General features: G+C 40.0%; 2 protein-coding genes across 2 annotated transcripts in view; one reads left to right on the forward strand and one right to left on the reverse strand.

Annotated features, from left to right (window-relative positions):
* Positions 1 to 170: 170 nt before the first annotated feature.
* gpatch4 (G patch domain containing 4) lies at positions 171 to 8,802 on the reverse strand. Its single transcript, XM_079693910.1, has 8 exons — positions 8,648 to 8,802; positions 7,640 to 7,718; positions 7,482 to 7,555; positions 7,296 to 7,388; positions 5,322 to 5,438; positions 2,765 to 2,883; positions 2,515 to 2,565; positions 171 to 1,630 (listed from the first exon to the last, which is right to left on the reverse strand). The coding sequence occupies exons 2-8, from the start codon at positions 7,716 to 7,718 to the stop codon at positions 874 to 876; spliced, it is 1,290 nt and encodes a 429-aa protein (XP_079550036.1). The 5' UTR covers positions 8,648 to 8,802; the 3' UTR covers positions 171 to 873.
* Positions 8,803 to 11,972: 3,170 nt separating this feature from the next.
* The window catches only part of pear1 (platelet endothelial aggregation receptor 1), a 43,297-nt gene continuing 32,486 nt past the window's right edge, over positions 11,973 to 22,783 (forward strand). Inside the window, exon 1 of the mRNA XM_079691514.1 lies at positions 11,973 to 12,160. The gene's annotated coding sequence lies outside the window, so the exon portion shown is untranslated. The remainder of the gene's footprint in view (positions 12,161 to 22,783) is intronic.

Here is a 22,783-nt window from a genome sequence, read left to right on the forward strand (position 1 = left end):
CTCTCAAACTTCCCTTTTCTATAATCAGGTGTGACTCAGATTTTATAAAGAAAAAAGGCTTAAAGATTTCTGGTATTTTCTGGGTATAAAAGTCAGATAATGAACCGGAGCAATGAAAGGGCCAAGATACAAATAGCAGCATCAGTCCAGCACATCGAACAAATACAAAGTTGTTCAGTTTGAAGCATTGTGTCATTTAATTTGCATACAAAGTTCAGAATTTCATGGAATACAAAAAGCTTCATCTGTGTACTTCGATGTTTTGTCGATAAAATAATGACACACTTCTCAAACACCATTAAGAAGAGTAAATTCATGTTGCATTAAGTTTCACTGAATTCCTTACATTTAATATATATTTTCAACCAAATGCATATTTGACATAGTGTCCACACAGGCAGCTTACCATTAGCTTTTCGAGCTCTAATTAGTTGCATGTCCCATCTTACACACATCCACGCCTGCTATTTGTTATGTTTACGTTTGGAAACGTTTGGCTTGAACACTGCGTCTCTTAGTAGAGCACTGACTCTCCAAATGAATGACCTGTAGCATCAAATTAAAAGACCTGACTGACTCAAATGAACACATTTCATGTTGTATCCAAATCAACAGTCTTACAAAGTCTGCATCCTCAGCACATTACTACATATACCTTATAAGCTCAGTTATTTCTGGAACATCATAAATTCATCAGACAATACTGATGGAGAAACCTATTTGCATGCAATACTGATGGAGGTCATTATCTGGTTTCAAGTCTGAATTAGAAAGATATTCTCCAATCGGATCCGGAAGTTTGGCACATAACTTCCCATTCAAAAGGTAAGCTAGACAAATAATGATCTATGTCCCAACGTTTAAATCAATTTACTACTCTTTTGATTTCTTCTTTTTCTTCTTCTTTGGGGGAAGTTCCTCCTCGAACTTTGTATCGTCATCTATTGTTGACTTGTCCTTTTTGCACTTTTTTCTTTTCTGCTTCACTCTCGCTTCTTCCTCCTTTACTTCCTCAAATAAATCAGCAGCCTTTTGATTTTTTGTGGTTTTAGGAGCGCGGTCCTGCTCTGTATCGTGACCCTCGTCTTCCTCAGCACTTTCTCTGTGCTGTTTGGAAGACTTCTTCTTCTTCTTCACCTCTCGGTCAGTGTGCAGCTCAGCAGCCTCCTCTGGACTCTCGCTCTCTGCTGCAGGTGAAGGCGTTTCATCATTTTGCTCTGCATCCCTTCTCTTTTTTTTATGTTTCCTCTTTGTTGTTTGAGAAAGTTCTGCTTCACCGTTTCCTGCACAGATCACATCCACTTCAGTTGAAACGGTATCCCTTATTTCCTCAGTGGCTCTCTTTTTCTTTTTCTTCTTCTTCTTCTTTTTGGGTTTAACATCTGTTTCAGTGCTTTCAGATGCATCTTTTGGCTCTTGAACATTCTCAGTGGACTCCTTTTTTCTGTGAGAGTCCTCTACTGCCTCCTCCTGCTTCTCAGCTGACTTGGAGGTCGGTGCAGTCGGTGTAACACAAACAGGTGGAGCACTGACTGGTTGGGTCTTCTTGCCCCACTTAGCCATGAACACGGCCTCCTGCTGCTCTAGTCTGGCCAACTTGGCGCTCATTGTAAAGCCATGTCGCGCTCCTCTGAAAAAAGAAAAAGAAAATGCTTCAGAGATGAGCTTCATTATAAATATTAAAGGTCCCATGTCATGCTTTTCCGGTTATTACCCGTCTCCGCTTTTTCTGCATGTCTGCAAAGTTACAAACCCTCAAAGTACACCCTGTAGCGAGTAAAGCTCTAACACAGAAAAGACCTGTCTATGCTGCTCCGGAACGCCTCGTTGGACATTTGCTTTTTTCTCTTCCGGGAACCAAGCGACGTAACGACGATCCAAATGGGCCAATCCGTCCAAATGGACCAATCCGTCCAAATGGACCAATCCGCGGAGCTCCTCACACACCATTATTTTTCTCAACTGCAGCTCCGCGGATTTCTCTGCCTGGACTCAGCCTGAGACAGCGGGACACGTCGAGGCCCGTGTCCCGCTGTCTCCCCACGCAGCAACCAGGAAACCACACCAGCAAGCCAGCTCACACTGTCCGCTCCAGCAGTGAGCCCGCAACGTCCCGCCAACACGGCACCCAGACCCCACGCAGCATTTTCATCTGTTTGTCATTACTGGTGTCATTTCCTGGTTGCTAACGCCGTTGTAACACATAATCACTGATGTTCCGCTGTAACGGTGGTGGACCAATCAGAGCACAGTGGGCTCACAGGGGGAGGGGGGGGGGGGGGGGGGACAGGAGCTCCAACAAGGCGTGCAGGTGAACGTGTGAGTGAATACACATACTTTACAGAGACGCTGTATGAGAAACCAATTTGAGTTTGGAACATTGAACAATTTAAATCTATTCTAGTAGACCTCAACAATGGAATTATGATCAGTAGAAATGGCCATGGGACCTTTAACTTAAGTATCCTGAAATATGACATAAAACTTGGTTCAGAATATTATGAAGGAACTTACTTGTGTGCTGTGCGTCCTCCACAAGCTTTCATTAGATCAGCATCAGACAGCCTGTTTTGCAAATGAATAATAACATCAGATAGTTAATAAAACCTGATCGATTGTAAAGAAATGACACGAATAACACCTCCACACTAAATAACAAAAAAGATCTAGAGCTTAGTAGATGTAGTCACGTTAACTGTGATAAAGACATTGATAACAAATGATGATACATGTCATCAAAGGCTGCATCAGAGGAGGTCCTTACATTGTGGTGCTGGAGAGATCCAACTTCTCGTCGTCCTCCTCTGAGCTGCTGCTGTCGTCGGAGCTGGAAGGCTTCGGCTTCAGCTCCGGCTGCTTCTGACCCGACAGCAACGTGGACGACTGAGAGAGAGTAGCACGCAAAAACAAAGAAAGTCAATGTCAGTTCAGACCAGAACCAGTCACATAGGGACCCACCATAAAAGCATAGAAATGTGTCTGTAAATGTCTCACATTTCAGCATGTTTGAAACAGTAACGGTACGTCCACACAGCTTTGAAAAAATCTTGAAAGATCTTGGAGCTGGGCGTGTCTGAGAGCTTTGGGATTTTTTGCGAGCAACGCGACAAACAACCAATCACATGAATCTCCCTCCCGCTCCGCCCCCGACATGCAAAGCAAAAAACCCCGGAGATTTTATGCGAGCAATATATATATATATATATATATATATATATATATATATATATATATATATATATATATAAACTCCCCAAACAGGCGAAAACCTACCAGTTTCACCCACTGTCTCTGCCACCTCCCTCCATGCCTGGTTCCTCCGGTTTGTATCCCGGTAAATAGTTCTGGTCGTAAAGAACCGGGTGATTTGCTACCGTCATTTCTCGTTTGGAATATGAGAAAATGAACTGCGGTCTGGTGGCTCTCCCAGCTTGCACGCGGTTTGATTGGCTAGCGCTTGTACTGTCAGATTTGCATAAACGGGATTTGATTGGCTGACGCTTCCAGCTCAGCTTCAAAAGTTGAACATTGCTCAACTTTTGAATCCTGAAAATCCTGGAAATCTTCGCTTTGCTTCCCCACAATGCAGTTTGGCGAAAAGCGAGGCAAAGTGACGTCACCCCCATTCAAAGTCAATGAGCAGAGAAGCGTTGGAAGATTTTTTTAAAGCTCAGTGTGCGAAAAAGTACACGTCCACCGTCCGGGACGTGTTATTTACAATATCGGACAAGTAGATCTTTCAATTGACTTGTCCGGCGGACAAGTGACGTTTTTCGCCCTGATTTATTGAAAAATTATTGATAAATTCAGTTTACAAAAGGCAGAACTCATTCGCAAATTGTACGTGTCCACCATTGTTCGTTTAGAAATGTTAGTTTCGGTTCTGCTTGTCGATTCCTAAGGAAATGCATCTCGCCGCTGTCTGTACAGTTAGACGGGGGCGGGGCGGGAAGTGTAGCACAGTGGCAGAGTTGGGAAGCAAAACTCGGTTCCGAGTAGGAACAAGAAATAACAATTGGCCGGCCCCGGGATTGATAAGAGTTGTGAGGAAAGGAGGCCGAGCCCCGCGGACCGCAGCTCTCTCTAGTCTATGCTCCGTATCAGCTGATCGCTGCACGGTGCGGCTCAGCGTCTCTCTCTCTCTCTCTTTCTACACACAGCGGATCTGCTGCCCGTTTAACAGCCTCATCTTTGTCAAACTTTCTTATGTTCTTTCTTTAACGCGTAATGAAGGTTATTAAGCGTTTTAGCTCCTGTGTTGTTAATATTGACCGCCATTTCATTTATGAAGTGAAGCAGCCTCCCTGTGTCCTAGCGCTTTCCTCACATCCCCGGACCCCCAGACTCGGAGGAGCAAAGGGATGTCAGTATTGTTTATGAAGCAGGGTATAGAAAGTACATTATTGAAATGAAAATACTATTTATTTACTTTTACAAACAGTGAGCAGCTGGGCAGCTGCAGCATGTGTATTGCAGGACATGTGTAAGCGTGCAAGCGTCTTTGAGTTGTAGAAAAGCGCTAGGCCTATAGGCTATAAATATAATATATTATTATTATTATTATTATTATTATTATAAGGCCTATGCGTTGAACATGTGTGGTTGGACTCTGTCTCACAGGCAGGTTGCAGTGTAACATCAGAGGAGACTGGGCCAATTGTACATTCTCAAACTGCACCACTTAAAACTAAATAAACAATGCAGAGATTATTTTTATATAATTGTATTCAATAACCGTAATAGATTAAACAGTATGAAGTGATTTGTAAATAGGAATACAGATTTGACTTAATGTTTTCATAAATATATTTTTATCCCAGTTTTTCATGGGACTTATTTTTACCCTCTCAAAGAACCGGAATCGAGAACCGAAAATGACTGGAATCGAAAAGCAGAACCGGAATCGTTAAAATCCAAACGATACCCAACCCTATGTGTGATGCAGTAAAATCTCACCGCTCACTTACGTTAGCGGTGTCGTAAAACCGTGGGAAAATGTAAAATACGATGGAGAAGAAGAAGATTCCAGTGGCCCCAATTTGTGTCCATTCTGGACAAGTGAAAAATGTATTCGGACAAGTAAATTGCCAAACTCACTTGTCCATGGACAAGTACTCTCTAAAAACTTTTTCTCACACTGAAGCTGCTGTGTAGACGTACCGTAAAGGACTAGTCTGGTGATTTCTTTTTTGTCATCAACAAATTCCATGAAAAGATCAAAACTAACAATTCTTTGAAGTATTTCTGTGTAGCTTATTATGTGCCATAGGTGTTGAGTATCAATTACCCATTATTATACAGCCAAGAAAGAACAAAAGTACCTTGACAAAGCATCCATAAAGTTTGTCTCTTGCTAGCGTGGCTTTTCGTGGCTTCTTATTGGAGATCATCCCCAAGTCTTCATCTTCCTCCACGGTCTTCTTCAACTTGGTACCGTTCTGGATAGCACAGAAAACACATTACTTTCTGTCGACGATTAAACCAGCTGAATTAACTAATATACAAGAAATGAGGAAGTAATCAGCTGTTGTAGAAAGTGACTAAAAGGTAGATTAAAGGGTAACTTCTTCTACACCCAGTGGTGCAGCGGGAGGACTGGAAGGTACTCCAACCATCAGCCAAAACTGTCCTGGCCGCATCTATCGTTTTTCCAACCCAGTTTAGATTTAACCACGCCCACTTCCGCATTACGCAAGGATCGACGTAGCTCTACGCGATAGCGTCATAGACTTCATCTTCGGCAGTTTAGCGGTCGCGGTAAAGCAGGATATTGAATAGTTGTTTTTTGTCTTTCCAAAGGATTTGTTGACGTAAACGATCCTATAATCAAAGCCATATGGAAGAGGATTGTATTACTGGTGTTTTATCATCTATAAATAGCCTCTGTGTATCCTCAAATGTCGTTTAAAACGTTTTAAATATCTTATCAGCTGGTGTAAGTGCAGAATATTGAATATAACCTTGACTATTACTGTGTACTTCATTTATCTGACAGCATTATTTAATGATTCTATTTTATATATATATATATACACACATTTATTCATTTAATATATATATATATATATATATATATATATATATATAAACACACACTTATATGTACTCACACATGTATTTATTCATTTATACACACAGATGTATTCATTCATTTATAAACACACACTCACATATATACACTTTATATTAATTCATTTGTACACAAACACACACATAAATATATATATATATATATATAAACAAAACAACACAATATAATACAAACAGTTGCAATAATAACATAATATGGTATGATCAATTCTACCCTTTTGTTTTTGCTCCCATATTTCAATTACAATATATTTTTCAAAATCAATATTGGTGGGGGCTCTTTTGCAAAGATAATCAATAACACCACCTGACAGTTGTTTCATTTTTACATGGCAATACATTAATATGTTATTAATGTCAAATATTATATGTTGTATTATACAACAAAATAGACATTTATAACATATTATAAATGTCTATTTTTAAATAAATGTTATATGTTGTATTATATAACAAAATAGACATTTTTAACATATTATAAATGTCTACCTTTAAATAAAATATTAAATAGATACATCCTAAACAGAAGGTCAAAACGTTAATATGTTACATGACAAACAAAAAAACGAAACATTATATATATATATAGGCTATATATACAGATGTTTGCTAATGTATCCCTCTTATATCCATCAGGAATTCATATTAAATGATGAATTAACATTCCTCAGCACTGCATAAGTGTGGTCGTCAGTCATATTGACAAAGAAGCACTATTATATTGTATATTATGCGGCGTTTAAAAGGACGGTATCTCGCTTGTCAGATTCAGATTTCGTGGGTGTGCCGCGTGAGGCAGTGATGTAACCATAGGGATGTAACGCCAGGTTGATGCTGTGACGTAAAGCCGCGTCGATGCTTGCGTAATGCGGACGTGAGCGTGGTTAAATCTAAACTGGGTTGGAAAAACAATAGATGCGTCCTGGCCTTATTTGTAATTGTGTCATCAAGGTATAATTACAAAAGCTGACAATTCACTTGAATAAATAAATATACCAAGACTACTTCACGCACTACCTTTAGGTTAAAATGTCCCTTCATGTTGTTCTGCGTACAGGTGATTGTTGATTGCATTTGTTCAAGATTCAAAGGGCTTATTGTCATATACAAAGCTACAGTGTAGAAATGGCAATGAAATGATTCTGACCTGAGCTCCTCCAACAATGCAACATATAAAATAAAATATGATGCGAAGTAGGACTCACCTGATCAGACTCCACCTGCAGGCTGGCAGAGGCTTTATTGAAGACATGATCCCACCAGTGGAAGGTGAACTCGTCCCCTTCCCTATGACCAACCTGGTAGAAAAGAGCACCGTGTGAGACTACAACATGGACCACACCGTTGAAAGTGATGAGAGAAAACCCTGCATAAAACGAAATGTCACTCACCCCTCCTTTGCCACATTTTATTTTGACCTTGATAGCTTCTGATATGCCGTCCTCAGCTCGCCCCAGTCCTTTGCCTGAGCGTGAGAGTGGATTGAATTAGAAATCTCCACCTCTCTGACATTTTCAGAGGTTACACAAAAGAGATCCGAGTATCTTACCCTGTTCCCAGCCATGACGCAGGAGTTGCTTCTCTGCAAACTTCAAGGCACGACTTTTCTCTGGTACAACTCCTGCCATCTGTAGAAAGGAAGGTTTGTTTGAGGAGTTTTAGATATGTGTTCCTCACAGGACCGTGCTTTACATACTTAAATGAACTTAACAGAGTATAATACATTGCTGAAGATTAAACTACGAAACGGTATATATATATAGATAGATAGATAGATAGATAGGTACTTTATTGATTCCAATTTGGGAAATGTTTGCGTTGCAGCAGCATAAAAAACACAAGGCAATGTACATAAGAGAAATTAAGACACTTTAATAAACAGTCCAATATATTTCAGAAATATAAATAAAATAGCAATACAAAGTTAAAAAGTTAAAAAATACAAAAATTAAAATTGGTGCAACCTAAAGCATCTGCAGCAGTAAAATGCCATAAACACATTGAACCTTGATATTATTCCAACATCATACTGGATCATTTTATTACAGAATGACTTAAGTTACTTTTACTTATCATACTTTAAGTACCTTTTCCTGATAATAATAGCAACAACATACTTTTACTTTAGGTAGCTTTTAAATGCAGAACTTTTACGTGTCATGAGGTATTTTTCACTGTGGTTTAAGTATTTGAACTTGAATAGGTTTAGAACCTCATAATGTAATGTACTACAAGTGTTTGGGTAGTTAGTTGATTATGCCCACATTATTTACTGTAACTAACCATTCAAATAGAAACACTTCTCTGTATTAACACTTTAAGTAAACAGTCAAGTCAAAGGTTTATTCACAATCTTTACTGCCATGTGAACTGCACTCTCATTCAGTAAATATCCGTTAGTTTGGGATAGACTGCATTTAAACATTAGGTCTGTTTTCTTTGACTTGAGGATAGCATCTAACACAAGCCAACATACATGTTGCTGGTACTAACAGCCTTTCGTGATCTTGCGTTTCACACACAACGCTAATATGTTAGAAATGAAAACACAACATACCTCTCTTAGTGTTGTCTCATTAAAACGATATCATTAAAACTGTAACGAGAACAAACATAGATTTAAATGCGGCAGCTTTAGCCATGAGGTTTCAGTAGAAGGCTGACATGTTACCGGAAATACGTCACTATGGCTCCCGCCCTCTTTTCTTCTTCTCGGTGTTAATATGCAGCAGAGAAAGGCCGTTTCTCAATCTCGAGGATACTGGCTTGGTAGTCGCGTACTTCCAAGTCACTTCCTTCAGAAACGAAGCAAGTATACTTCCAAGCCACGGCTTCGGAAAACGAAGAAGAATGGAACAGGCTAACAAGTGTGCCACTCTCTCTAACGGTTTCAACATAAACTGTACCGAAAATAAATACCTCACGATGTCTATCTAATTTTATAAAACGGACAAGTCAAATCAAGCAATCTGATTGGTTCTTAGCCGTGATATACTGAGCGTATACCAGTGGTAGAATTGTAAGTTACTTTTCACAACAAGTCAGTATCCCTCCGCGTCTGAGAAAAACAGTATACCGTTGGGCTGAAAAGCAAACTGCCTAAGGGGGTTGTCGACCCTCCGCTTCGCGTCGGGCCGAACCACGCCCCTTAGCTGTGATATAATGAGCATATACCACGGCCTGTCGTGAGCTATTGCTTAAATGAACTTGCTTTACTTTCACGGAACACATTTTTGGTGATGACAAACAAATGTAACAAAGCAACATATTTACCAACACATGTTCTACGACACATACTTGTCAACCCTCCCGATTTTCGCGGGAGACTCCCGATTTCATTGCCCTCTCCCGGTTTCCTCCCGGGGTCATATTTCTCCCGATTTCTGACAAAATCAGATTTACTCAGGATTGTTTCCACTCAGACTTTAATACAGCTACACCATTGTTTGGTTTCCATGGTAACACGTCTCTTTAGTAGCGCGCGCAACTCAAAGTCTGAGAGGGTGAGGCAGATAGTCACAGAAAACAGAACAAGAATCGACAACTACTCTACTCTCTGCTCACTCCTTTCCTGTAAAATACAGGTCCAGCCCACACATATGCTCCATCCAGGATGGTGCTACAGGCTGCAAGGCAGTGCACTTACAACTACAATAAGCATGTTAATGTTAATCTAACAGCTCCAGCGATCCAATAGCACCCCCCCCCCCCCCCCCCCCCCCCCCCCCCAATTTTGCATTTTGAAAGGCTCCCGATTTCTGAGGTCTCAAGGTTGGCAAGTATGTATGTGTGCTGCGTCGGTTCAGCCATTCTCCGCAAGGGTTTTTGAAATTGGTCCGTGCGCAAAGCATTGTGTGGATTTTAAGGACGTGAAGTCGACTCATGTGCAGCCTCGAAATTTCCACCAAACCAAGGACGCGGACTCGGTGGAATTCCAAGAATGCTGGAGATTGGAACAGTCCTTCGGCGGCACTCGATGATTTAGCATCCTTGAAATAATGGCTTGGAAGCCAGTATCCTCGAGATTGAGAAACGGCCACTCATCGAGTGGGAGTTCTGGTACACCACGATTTTCACAAAAATTAAATCCAGAAACAAAGAAAAATGTAAAGCCTTTATATGCTCATGTAAGATACATTATATCGCCACCTTACACTATAGTTAAACAAGCTTGCTTGAAGAATTAGTGTTTACATTCTCAGATCTTCATACTCTGATAAGTAGCCTACTGCAAGTCCTGCCAAAATACAAAGAGTCTGCAAAATAATTAGAATCAAAATATACTAAGTGTCAAAGGTAAAAGTACAAATTAGGCAGAGTGTCCATGTAAAATACATCAGTAGATGGCAGTGTTTCACACCAGAGTAGTGGTCTGAAAAGCATCCCAGGTGCAAATATGTTACGCTGCACACATCAACAGCATTAGTTTTTAAGAAAGACTTGTGCAACAAAAAAGGTGTACTAACTAAATGGAGTTTTACTGGTTTATATCTTCATGCAGAAGAACAACTGAGTGTAAGTGGCTGCACTCCTCTCTGATCACAACATATCTGATGGATACTTCATTATTTAAGAAAGGGCTTGCAGGATTCAGGATCTCCCTTTATGAGAGTCCTGAATAAAGGCTTTTACTTCTACAGATATCATATCCAACTGAAAACAGGTTCAGGCTCTCTGCTTTACAAACAATGAGGGAACAAAAGCCAAATCATTACTTACACTTGTATTATCAATCAATCTCAATCCCTTTTTCAAATGAAATGTCACATGTATCTAATAATCTTGTTTCTGATGGTCCTTGTTTGAGTGTAATAGAAAGTCTGAGTCAAGGTTGTTCACAGAACCTTTAAAAAACATTTTGTGATGAAACCTCCTCTCTGTGCTCAGCATGGGACTGCTGCAGAGCCCCAATGTGGCCTGCAGGAAACATTACATTTCCCCCTATTCTTGGTTTCCGTGCAGTGAGGATGTTTGCTCCACCAGGCCTCCATCCATGAGTTGTGTATCTGTGTCACCACTCAGCAGGGGATAACCCGTCCGTTATCATGGCTGGCCTACTGTTCAAGAGGAAGCCCTCCAACTGCTGAGAAGGCTGACAGACAGTTATCAAGAGGAGGTTTTTACACAGCTGTCAATACAAAAATTCTAGTGAGACAGAAAGAGAACTCGGAACAAACATAAAGAAACACTCATTCCAATTAAGGTAAATCCTTATGCTTCAGAGAGGCAACATCGTACATCCACATTTTAGCACTGCAGCTTGGAAAAAAACTCTTTACTTTTCTTGCATGACACTACCCCCATACATAAATCGAGGTTCATAGAGAAATGTAAAAATGAGTCGTCAAAATATTAGACTGACTTGCATAAATCCCTTCCAACACTTTTAGGATGGGCCCTCACAAATGCTCTTGTGTCTGAACTGAAGCAAATCTCTGCATCCAAAATTGTGTGGAAAATATTCTCAGAAGAAATGGAGGCTGGTTTAGCAGCCAACAGTTTAGGGCTCCACATGCTTTAAATCAAATATGTGTATATATACACATTATTGTATTTGATCATTAGTTTCCTTATTATCAGTCAAAGTCACTAACGAAAGCAAAGGACTAACAATATGTGATTGCAGATGTTTTCCACTGGCTTGCCTTCAATGACAATATACATGATCTAGTAAAGAAGACCAATTCCACATGTATATCTATCTATAATCAAACATCAAGGTCTGCAGGCCTGCACAGGACAAAAACAAAGGATGAATCTCCTCATTGAACTCCCTAAATCTGAAAAACCATCCCTCCTCTTTTCTCTCCTCCCCTCCTCCCTCAGTCCCCTCGCTGTCACAGTTTTTCCAGCTTCTTTGGCTCCACTTCAGGACCCTCCCCCATTGGATGCAACTGGTCTCCTTCTCTCTCTTTACACTTTTCCAAATGTTTACACCGCTTGAAGATTTTTCTAAGAATTTGAGCCCTTAAAAACAAACGCCTTTTTTCATCTCTATTTCGTGTTTGGAAGTTGTTTTTTAACTGCGATATAAGAGAAGCATATCATCCGGGAGTCCTTGGCCGTAAAGGTGAGTACATTTGCTGTCAATTATTCAAAACAAAACGAAACTTACCGGGATGATCTACACGGAGGCTTCGGCGATCTATTTGTTAGCCATATACTTTTTTAAAGACAGTTATAACGATACGTTCATGGATACTTAGACGCATTTTAAACTCGGTATACTTTCGCCTACTGTGTGGGTGCTGTTTTGGAAATTAGAGGCAAGTCTGTAGCAAAGTCCCCCGAAATTCTAAAATGTACCACCATATCAACTTTAAGAGCAACTCTAGAGTAGTTTATTTTATCCTTTTTAAATGATGTTTTAAATTACTTTGGGCTTTATTTGCTACAATGCGTAAACTTGGCACATGTTGAGCAATCTGGCATTAATATCCTCCTAAATGGTTGAGGCTCTATAATAGGAAGATACGTCATTTAAAAAAAGATGGTAGGCCTACCTCGTATATTTGGATATTTAATCCGCAGCCTACTGGCAGAATTTGTTGTATAACAAAGCATTATGTATATAATAATTATAATACTGTTTTATCAATACTGATCACTTAGACAGCCATGTTGCAGATGCCTGAGATGTAAAAGTGAAGTAGCCTACTTTATACAATAGGTAATACTTTTATATATTAAAGAAACACTTTTTTTTGCATTTTAAATCATATTTTGCAAAGCTTAACATTAGATATATCTGAATTCTTTTTTGAAGAGTAGAAGTATTTGTAGCATAAAATGCATAGCCTACTGTATAGTCAAGTAAAACTAACTCAAGATTACAAAAATATACTTTTTCATTCCAACACTGTTGTGAAAGTGTGTAGATCCCACTTAAATGACACATTTGATTTAAAGATTGCTCAACATGGTTTGGTGTTTTCTGTTGCTTTATTGATCATAAGGGACACACTATCAATAACACTGTCTGTTCAACATGTTTTATCATTAGTCACCTTTACAAATTGAATCAAACCACTTCCTCAACTGAACTTCTGGCATTGTGTCACGGCTTTATGCACTTGTCGTACTTTCTCTGGCTGACTGAGTTTTTTGGCATCTCGGACTCTGCTTTGAAAACTTCTCCAGCTACTATGATAGTGGCTGGAGAAGTATACTGATAGTAGTACTATCATACTACTTAGACAATCTGTGCTTCTCTGGCATGTCTCCTCTATCAGTTCCTCACAGAGGAAGTTGCTGGGAGTAGGTTTGCTGTTTCCTCATGACAATCTTCTACTTGTCTGTTGTGTTTTATTTTGATGTTCAGTCTCTGTACAATTGCTGGAATAATCTCCTGGTTTGGGTTCTGGTCACAGAGGAGCTATGACTTAAGCCAATGAAACGTGGCGACGAGATGGCTCCAACCCAAACAACTGCTTGACATCCTCTGTGTCATGGTCTGACTCAACTTTCATGTCCTGTCAGTGGAGTTAATCAGGTGAAGCAGATGGAGATAAAGTGTTTTTCCCCCTACTCTCTGCAGAGTTGAAAGGCTCCAGTGGGTTGTTGTTGTTCTCATGCATGTGCCTGGTTGTGTACAAGGCTGATATGTTAGGGTCCTGTTAGGGGTTATGATTCAATAAAGGTGCTTTCATTAACTGATGGCATCCTCATTTTGACTTAGATTTGTTCAAAAAGCTGTTTTTAGGAAGCAGTAGTGATACAGTAACAATGCATTTTCCGGGTTGTTCACTATCATGTGTTGATGTTTCGACTTAAACTTCTACAGCCTTAAGCCTCTGTACATTTAGAGCTATAAAAGGATAAACTGCTCTGCATCGAAGCGTACCGTTTTGGAAACAACCTCCTCACTTCTTTGCCTCAGTGGAGCTGTAAAATCAGCCTGTAAATTCAGCATTATTTTACTTTAACACTTATCGTATATGACTTATGAATGAAGGCTTTTTGATTAAAGAGACCCTGGCATAACAACTTCTTAAGGAAGGCCAGATATGATGAACTATCAGAGTAAATCACAGCCACCTGCTTTGGACTACTGAACTCACATCTGCTCTGGCAAACAAAAAAGGCCAGGAAGTCTCTCCGACTTCAGACTTCCCTTTGTCCTTCTTCAAGAACTCCTAAATGTACCATGACATTTTTAAATGTGTGTTTACTCAGATATATTGGTTTCATTAGTTGATTTCAGCCTGTCACACGTAACACACAACTGTGCCTCCCTGAAACCATCTGTTTTCTTTAGTGTTTGAGATACTCAATAGACAGAAATATCATCTCCCTCTTAAAAAGTGTCTGTCCTCCTCCAGAGTGTTTCAGCTATCATTGGTAAAAGAGTGGTGACCCATTTTCTTTTGGTCTGTTTGAACCACTAACCCGTCTCCAGTCTGACAGCTGGAGATCTGGATCACTTACCTTCTGTTTGTCCAGGAGAGGACTCGAGCTATTGGATATGTTTTTGTTGGAGATGACACAGAACAGAGACACAAAGAGATGAGGTAGAAATCAAATGAAAGTAGAACTGATGTAGGAGGCATTAGTGTTAATTGGATCCCCCAGTGTGTGGACGTATTTCAAATGTATTGTGACACCACACAGAGCACACACACCGTCTCTGCATGTTGTCTTTTGAAGGCCACATTTTTTACTTGACAAGTTTATACACGATGGCCACACACCATTTGTGTGTTACTTAAGTGTGATAACAGTGTTGTGTTGTCTTTTGAAGCACAGACTCGTTGCTATAGAATTACCCGTGTACTTTAAACTGTTGCAGAGCTCTGCTTGAAAGAGAGGCTTGGTTGGTCCATCCCTTTGGTCCTCAGTGAAATATCTCAATATATATATTTAATGGACGGCCATGAGTCGTTGTAAAGACATTCATGGCTCCCAGAGGAGGAATCCTACCAGCTTTGGTGATCTTCTGACTTTTCCTGCAGAGCCACCGGCAAGTTTTCGCTAATACAACGTTAAATCTCAACTTTTACAATAGAGTTTGACATTCATGGTTCCCAAAAGATAAAACTTAATGACATTCATGAATAATGTGACTTTTTCTCTACATCGCTTTGAGGTTGACATCTTTAGGTTTTGAAGTGAAATGATGGACAACAGCCTGCCATTGAAATTGCAACACACAATCATATAACCCCAAGGACGAATTGTAAACCTCTCAACAACTGCCATCATCAAGAAAAAGATCAGAATATATCCAATTTGAAACATTGGTATCAACCACAGCTGTTTTGAACACATCACAACTTATTCTAAATTGCCCCCTTGGCTCGCTGATGAACTTGGCAACCACTGACACTCTGGCTGTATTTAGCTGCCTGATGAGATTAAAGCAGGTGGATAGCAGCAGCCTGTAGCGTTTGATATGGATCTTTAGTAGGAATGGATGAAACTGTTAGATGCAGAGACGGCCATACAAGTCATTGTCTGAAGGCACCTGTAGTCTTGTTTGCTTCTTTTTAGTTTTGATGGCTATACTTTTGTAATTGTTGTCAGGTTTCTCTGTTACCATAAATCATGTCGTTGGAACTCGTTTTGCTTATGTTGTGGGTTGCTTTTTTACACTGCTACACTGACTTTATTTACGTGCAGCATGTTGCATGTCACTGGAAATTCTGTTAAAACACCAGCCACATTTTTATACATCAGTAACCAAGCTTTCCTTATGAAAGTTAATGAGATGTAAAAAATGACATTTTTCTACACGGCAAGTTTCTATTTTTGATGCTTAAAGTCGTGACGAAAAAGACAAAGAGCACAGGGAATTCAAAAGAAGGTGACATGGGTTGAATATTCCTACCACGGGCTTATATAAGTCTTTCAACCCCATGTGCTCTGCAGCCGTGCAAGTAATTTGGAGCATATTGGACTGCAGCCCTCCAGCTCGGGGGATTTGGGTCGCTCACTCTGCTCTGGCCGTGGAACATGTTCAGTTTCATTGGGCTCTGGCTCAAATAACGAACCATAAAAAACAGAGGTCGGGGGGTTTGGGGCTGGAACAGAAGGAGGAGCCTACAGCGGCTTGGTGAAGTGACCACAGACTAGTTGTACTGTGGTGAGGGTCTTTCCTGAAGTTGCTTATGTTGGTGGTTGGTGGGTGGCGTTTGGGGATGGTGGGTGGAGCAGAAGTGGAGACATTGTTCATTAAGATTTCAGGGGCTTCGACTGGTGTCTATGTCTCACTGCGGTGTCTATGCAGGATGACTGGAACCAAGTGAAACCTGAGACGTAGAATTAGAGGAAATACAGATCCAGATGCAAGCTCCAAAGGGCTCCTTAGTTTTTGTTTTTATCTCTGTGATTAAAATGGTTTTAATTTGGTTTTAATATTTTCCCAAGCCAAATTGGTTGTGCAGAAGGAGCGCTGAATGTTTATTTAATCAGTTATGCAATGAAATATCATGAGTTTACCAGTCAAGATGTGAGCCGCATGTGAAGAACAAATGGCCTTTGTGTCATGCTTGGCAACAGGCACACATGGACTGCTAGAACTCTTGATGTTTTTCTTGAGCTCATACCCAGATCCACTCCACCAGCTGCATTAAGCTATGACTCCCGGAGTCGTCCATCTTGCATTTTATGAGAGGAGAGGACTATTTTCTTTTTTAATTTCTTTTTTCCAGGCACTTTTGAAAGACAAACCTAGGCTCAGGAAAGGCATGATGACAGATTTTGACAATTTGTCACATTACTCAAAACAACACAAGCTCTGTTTGGAAAAAAGGGATTGGGAAGCCAGAAAGCTTTTTGCTGTTGGAAAAAGTGTGAGCAGTAGAGCCGGTGTGGGGCATCGTTCAAGGACTTTTCCTCTTAGGCGCCGGATTTATCCTCTCTTCTGTTTACATGTCAGAGGAAGAAACTGTTGAAATGCAGACCTGGATGTACATGCAAGATGTTTCCTATCGGCTTCCTATTGTTTGTCTAGTTCTCATTCCCCTGGTGCCACGTGGTGTAAAGATGATTGAAGGCAGAGCATGGACCTGAGGGACTGTGGGGACAGCTGATTTTGTTAAAAACTGAAATAATCTACCCTGAAGAGATACAACTTTAGTTGCAAACAGATGTGAACCAGGGAGTTGTAGTCAATTAAACACTAATGAGAAAAGCATGCTGTCTTAAAATATATGAATAAAGTGGTGACAAGATAATCTGTGGTTACTTGCTCATGCAACGCGTAAATAGAAAAAATGGCTTGCTTGCTAATTAACTGTCAGTTACTTTAAAATATTTTCTGGCCCTTTTTTAGAAGCTGGAAGAAGCCTCACTAAAACAATACATGTCCATGACTCACAGAAGACCTGCTGTGTTTCCCGCTCCTTTTGTTTACCTCCGGGAATCCAGAAAAAGAAAAGTGTTAACAGTTTCCCCTTCACTTGGTTTCCTTGAGTTGGAAATGTATTCCCAAACAAGATGACAGGCCCCTGGACGCTCTGCCTCCTACAGTGTGGCCCAGGATGTCCTGTGGTGGCTCCTTTCTTGCTCTTGTCTCCTCTATGCCCCCCGGCTTCCTGTTGTGTTGGCCAGACATGCAGGTGTCATACCAAAAAGCCCCCAGAGACTAATAAGTTGCACAATACAGATGACCATGCCAGTGCTTTCAATTAACTTGAGCACATTCTGCAGGGCCTACTTTCATCTTTGTTAGCCACGAGGCGCTTCAATGAAGAGAATTAATGGCCCCACCTGTGGGGTTTGAAACAGTCAAGTGTCACCGCTTGGAAAAGCATGGGGGATAAGACTAAGTACAGGAACATCTTGGTGGGGTTCACCTTCAGGGTAACACACGTGGCTGCAGCGTTTGAGTGAATAAAATAAGGCTTTAACTTCCAGATGCTTTCAGGATGAGGCCCATCTGTAGAGAAGGAGGGGGAAGGAGCTTTTTTTGGGCCAAAAAAAGAAAAGCAAAGGCTCTAAAATGATCGCTTTAATAAGCTGCAGGTTTCCACCGGAGGTGTCCTCCAGAAAGGCAGCACACCATATGCCTGAGGTAGGCCTGTAAATCAATGGGGTTTAACTTTTAGGAATTTACTGGCCCAGACTGGACTTCCTGGAAATAGAGATGGAGAAGGAAAGCCAATAGAGATAATAACTGATAACGTTAGCTGTTGAACTCTACCTGCTTCTTGTGTTCATGTTTTGCCAAGCCTTTCCTGGACATCTACCTCAGTTACAGATGTTTGACCACATGGCATTAATTGTCAATGCACATCTGTCTCAGTGTGCAGCTCCTACTCTCCTTGCATGATGGTTGTAGCACCCTCAACACTTCTTCAGTCTTTGGTTAATCACTAAATATTTTACCTTGTAGAAGAAATGGACTATCCATTTATCCTGAAACAAGTGGCAGAAAAACATCATCAACAACAACAGATGAAATGGCCACACCAGCTCCAAATGGTTCCCAGCTCGCAGCTTGGAGCAGCTGCAAAGAGAGAGAGAAAAAGGCTGCCATCGAGTCACATTAGAAGTGTTGTCTTAATCGAAACCAGATGCGGCGTGGTTAAAGCCTTTTACTGTAAATTGCCCTTTCTTTCATTCAACCATGACTCAAAGACACACATTAAAGCTGTTGCATGGGAAAGATATCCGCAGTATGAAATATGTCGCTCGAAGACATTGTGTCTCAGTAGAGGATAATGCTTCCCGTGATATTATTCAGACGCCGCAGACATTAAGAGGGATCAACATAATCTTCTCAGTCGCCATAGACCCCCCACTTAGCACATATTTTACAAAACATTTACCAACACTACTGTTTTAGGCCACAATTCAGAATGTTTATAATTGGGTTTTGTAGACAAATTCAGCTTCTGTGCTCTTGGTGGGTTTTCCCCCAAAGCAGATGGGCTTTGATTTCACACCTCTCCAACTGAGTTTGGATAACAGCCCCCCCACCACCAAGGTCAAAACCGCAAGAGTAAGCAATCTGCACGGTCTTCATCCAAAAAACAAAAGTCATAATGGAAAGAAAAAGCAGTGTGCCTGCGTGTGTGTTGAGGTACAGGGAACAGGCAAGGTCTCTCTGTGCACATCTGTGTTTATGTTGATGTGCGATACAGAGTTTTGTGATGACTTGGCAGTTTTGGCTGCATGCAGTGGTTCAGTGTTTTTCTTTGGTGACTGCTGTCTGATCGTCTGTTTCCCCTCAGAACTACAAGTCAAACAAGAGATTGGAGAAGTGCACGCCGGTGACCGACCTGTGTGTGAAGGACAGGCTGTAAAGTTCAGCAAAGCTGTGAAAGAGATTCAGATTGTTTTTGAATTCGTCACCAGACTTTAAGTACATCCAGATGTGCACAATGCATATGACACCCTGGAGCCGTTAATGTATACGAGTCCTTGTACCAGGCAGTCAATTTATAATCATAGTGTAACTAAACGATTTTTCGCTTTTCGGTGATGGATTTGAAGGATGGGTCTGGTGTTTTTGTTTATCTTTTCTTGTTGTCAACAAATATGAAAACCACAAAATCAACAATGTGTATCTAAATACTGTCTGAGATTCCCTGCTCTGTCTGCTCCCTCAGTTTCAAAGCATATATCTTTAAAAAAAAAAAAAAACTTTTGAAAAGAGCCAGTCATTTTGCTGAGCAGATGGACATTTCAGTTTCTAACACATGTAACTGAAATGGAGGTCAATTCACATTTCAGTGGGACAGTTTTATCTGCTGATAATTTGTTATGCTAAAATGTTAACAGCTGTTAGCAGAGTATGTGGGATTAACTCTAAAACGGTTCCCCCTACTACGTTTATACATTTAAAACCAGGTCAATTTAATACTTCAATAATAATACCAACTGTAATTGTATAGAACCTTTGATGAAAGGATGCAGCCCAAAGTGTTTAACAAAACAAGATGAGATGCAGAAAAAACAACAATGAAATTTAAATAAGTTAAAACAAGTTATAAAAACAAAGCAGAAAGAGTTTGATCACAATACAATAAAACATGAACAATAATATCAGTAAAATTGGTCCAAATTAAAAGCCAAATTAAAAAGGTAGGTCTTTAATGTATTTCTGAAATGTACAGAAAGTTACAGCTACTAATCTGTTTAGCTAAACTATAAAGCACGGAGGTTTCTACAGGTTGGGGTACATGGAGAGAAAATAAACTGCCAATCCAGTGTCAACATATGCTATATGTATTTGGAATCAAACAGTCTATGTGACCAAGATCAATGCATGTCCAAGAGAAAGGACTGCAAATAAAGTGGTATTGCACCCAAATCAATAGTCAGTTGGTGGCTTAACATAATTAACAACTTGTTTGCCTGGTAACATCCGAGGCCAGAGGCATTATGTTTTTTTGTTGCCCGTCCGTACGTGTATCAGTACGCCCGGTAATGTTCAAAGTTCAAAAGGTCCCTGTGACCATGACTCAAGGATTCACTCTCCAAATATGACAATTTCACACGAATGAAAATGATGTTTGGGCGGCAATTTAACTTTTTTTGCTAAAGACATTCAACCCTGAGGAGACAATTCTAGTTTCTCCAAACAAAGAGTTACTTATTTCAGAGACACTGACACGATTGTTGCAGGAGTTCAGTGGAGGTTCTTTCTGTTTTCTTAATCTCCTCTGAAGATGTGAACGCTCTTGACCTCGTGGCCTGTTCTGTTTATGTTGAGGGAACTGTATGTTCTAATAAATATGGACAAAAGAGTTTTGGCCTCTGCATAGTTGTATCATGGGAAGATCAGCTGAAGACACAGAGCATAACGTTTATTAATAATCTTTCTTATAAAGCAGCGTTTCCCACAACTTTCTGACCCCGACAGAGGACGACAGAAATACTTTGTTTTGAGTAGTCGGCGAAGAAAAACAAATTATTTATCAAAGAGATTTGCTCGTCATGGTGGGAAAATGAACATGATCATGATGCTCTGATGTGTTAAAAGGATAACGACCGAAACACCCGAGGGGTCAAAAGTGTAATTAATAATTACTGTTCATTTTAAGAAATGCTGCAGCAGATTTGAGATTATTTAAACCGATTTGATTTGACAAATTAGATTTAAGTTTTAATTGAGTGCAAAGAAAAAGATGCATTTCTTGCCATTTAATTTGTGTTTTATATTTGTAAAGATTCAACGCCCCCATTATTAGCAAACCAATAACAAAAGTGAATGAAATGCGAGTGCAAACTGCAAATATTGTTTTGTCTATCCTCCAGAACACTTTACTTATTATTAGGATAGATTAAAGGGACTTCTGCAATGATTAATTAGTTCCTTGATTTGAAGTGTGTTCAATACCATAACTATTAACACATTTTGAGATAAGGAAATAATACAACATCATAGCACTATTTCAGAGTACAAGCTCCATCACCTTATTCAAAAGGTAGGAGAATGACTTGACTCACACATTAATAGCCAGAGAGTGGAGAGCTTCCTGGATGGCAGCAGAGAGTGAGTTGGAGAGTGAAGCACAGGAAGAGATGAGGAGGAAGTGTTCGTCTGAATCAACAACTGGTTGGTGAAACACGCTGAAACAATGGCGCACAGGACATTCCCACTGATCAATCGAGCGTCACTGCCATTAAAAATATCCTGCTTCTACAAATCACGTGGCAGAGATATTTACAAGTAATTAGAACTTAATTCAGGGAAATTTGAAATGATTGTGCTCTTCTATCTTCAATGTTTTTTTCCTTCTGGGAAACATGCAGTCCATTACAACTTGAATCTTATTGTAGGCCACGTTGGCTCTAGGGATAGTAATGGCCATTAATAGACCACTTTAAGTTCAGACTATAAATATCTAAAGAACGATAACATTGATTGCAGTAAAATGTTGAAGAAAGTCATACCAAGAAGATGAATCTTAATGACTTTGAGGGTCTCCTGGCTTTTAACTTAGTGCCACCAGCCGGTCACATTTTTCACTTAACCTGTGAAATCTCTAAACATCTGCTTTGGTGGATTTGCACAACCTACCTGAGAGACTACAAATCATTTTTGACTAAATTCAGTACAGTCACTTTTGAGTCACTTTTGACATTCTCCTCATCCTAAAATGTGTAATACTTTTTGTCAGGTGCAAATAGTATTAGTTGTTGTTATAAACTGGATTTATTATTATTATAACTTTTTTAGATGCTTCAATCTGTCTTTCACCTGTGCCTACAGTTTCTGTATTTTTGTACAACTTTTTTGTCATCAAGGGTACAAGGAGGAATCTGCCAGACTTGAACATAAGCTTAGTAAATAAGTAGAAAAGAAATTACGAAAATACCAATTCCTCATTGTTACATGACTGAATCTGGCTCATTTTAGGTTCCACTATTAAAAAAGTTTGACTGTTTGACTTTTTTTGTGTTTCCTATCACAAGGTCAGAAGGACCATTGTGCCTCGAGCTAATTTGCTACTAATTACAGTATAATTGACATTCAAAAGTTTGCATGTTATCTTTCTGCTATATGACAAAGCCACACTGTGGACGCAGATGTTTCACGTGACGGACTTACATACATTTGAGTTTAGAAACACCACTTACATTTTTTACGAGCTGTGGCCGTCTAATGTTGTGGACTGAGAGGTTTTTCGCCTTAGTCCTTACTGTGAGAGTTTACAATGCAAAGCTATGTTTTCTGGTCACGGTTTGTGGAAAAGACTGTTTCTTTACAAGGACTATGTGTCTCTGCGCCAGTGTGATCCAC

This window comes from Notothenia rossii, assembly GCF_949606895.1.
Source record: "Notothenia rossii genome assembly, chromosome: 7".
Taxonomy (NCBI): domain Eukaryota; kingdom Metazoa; phylum Chordata; class Actinopteri; order Perciformes; family Nototheniidae; genus Notothenia; species Notothenia rossii.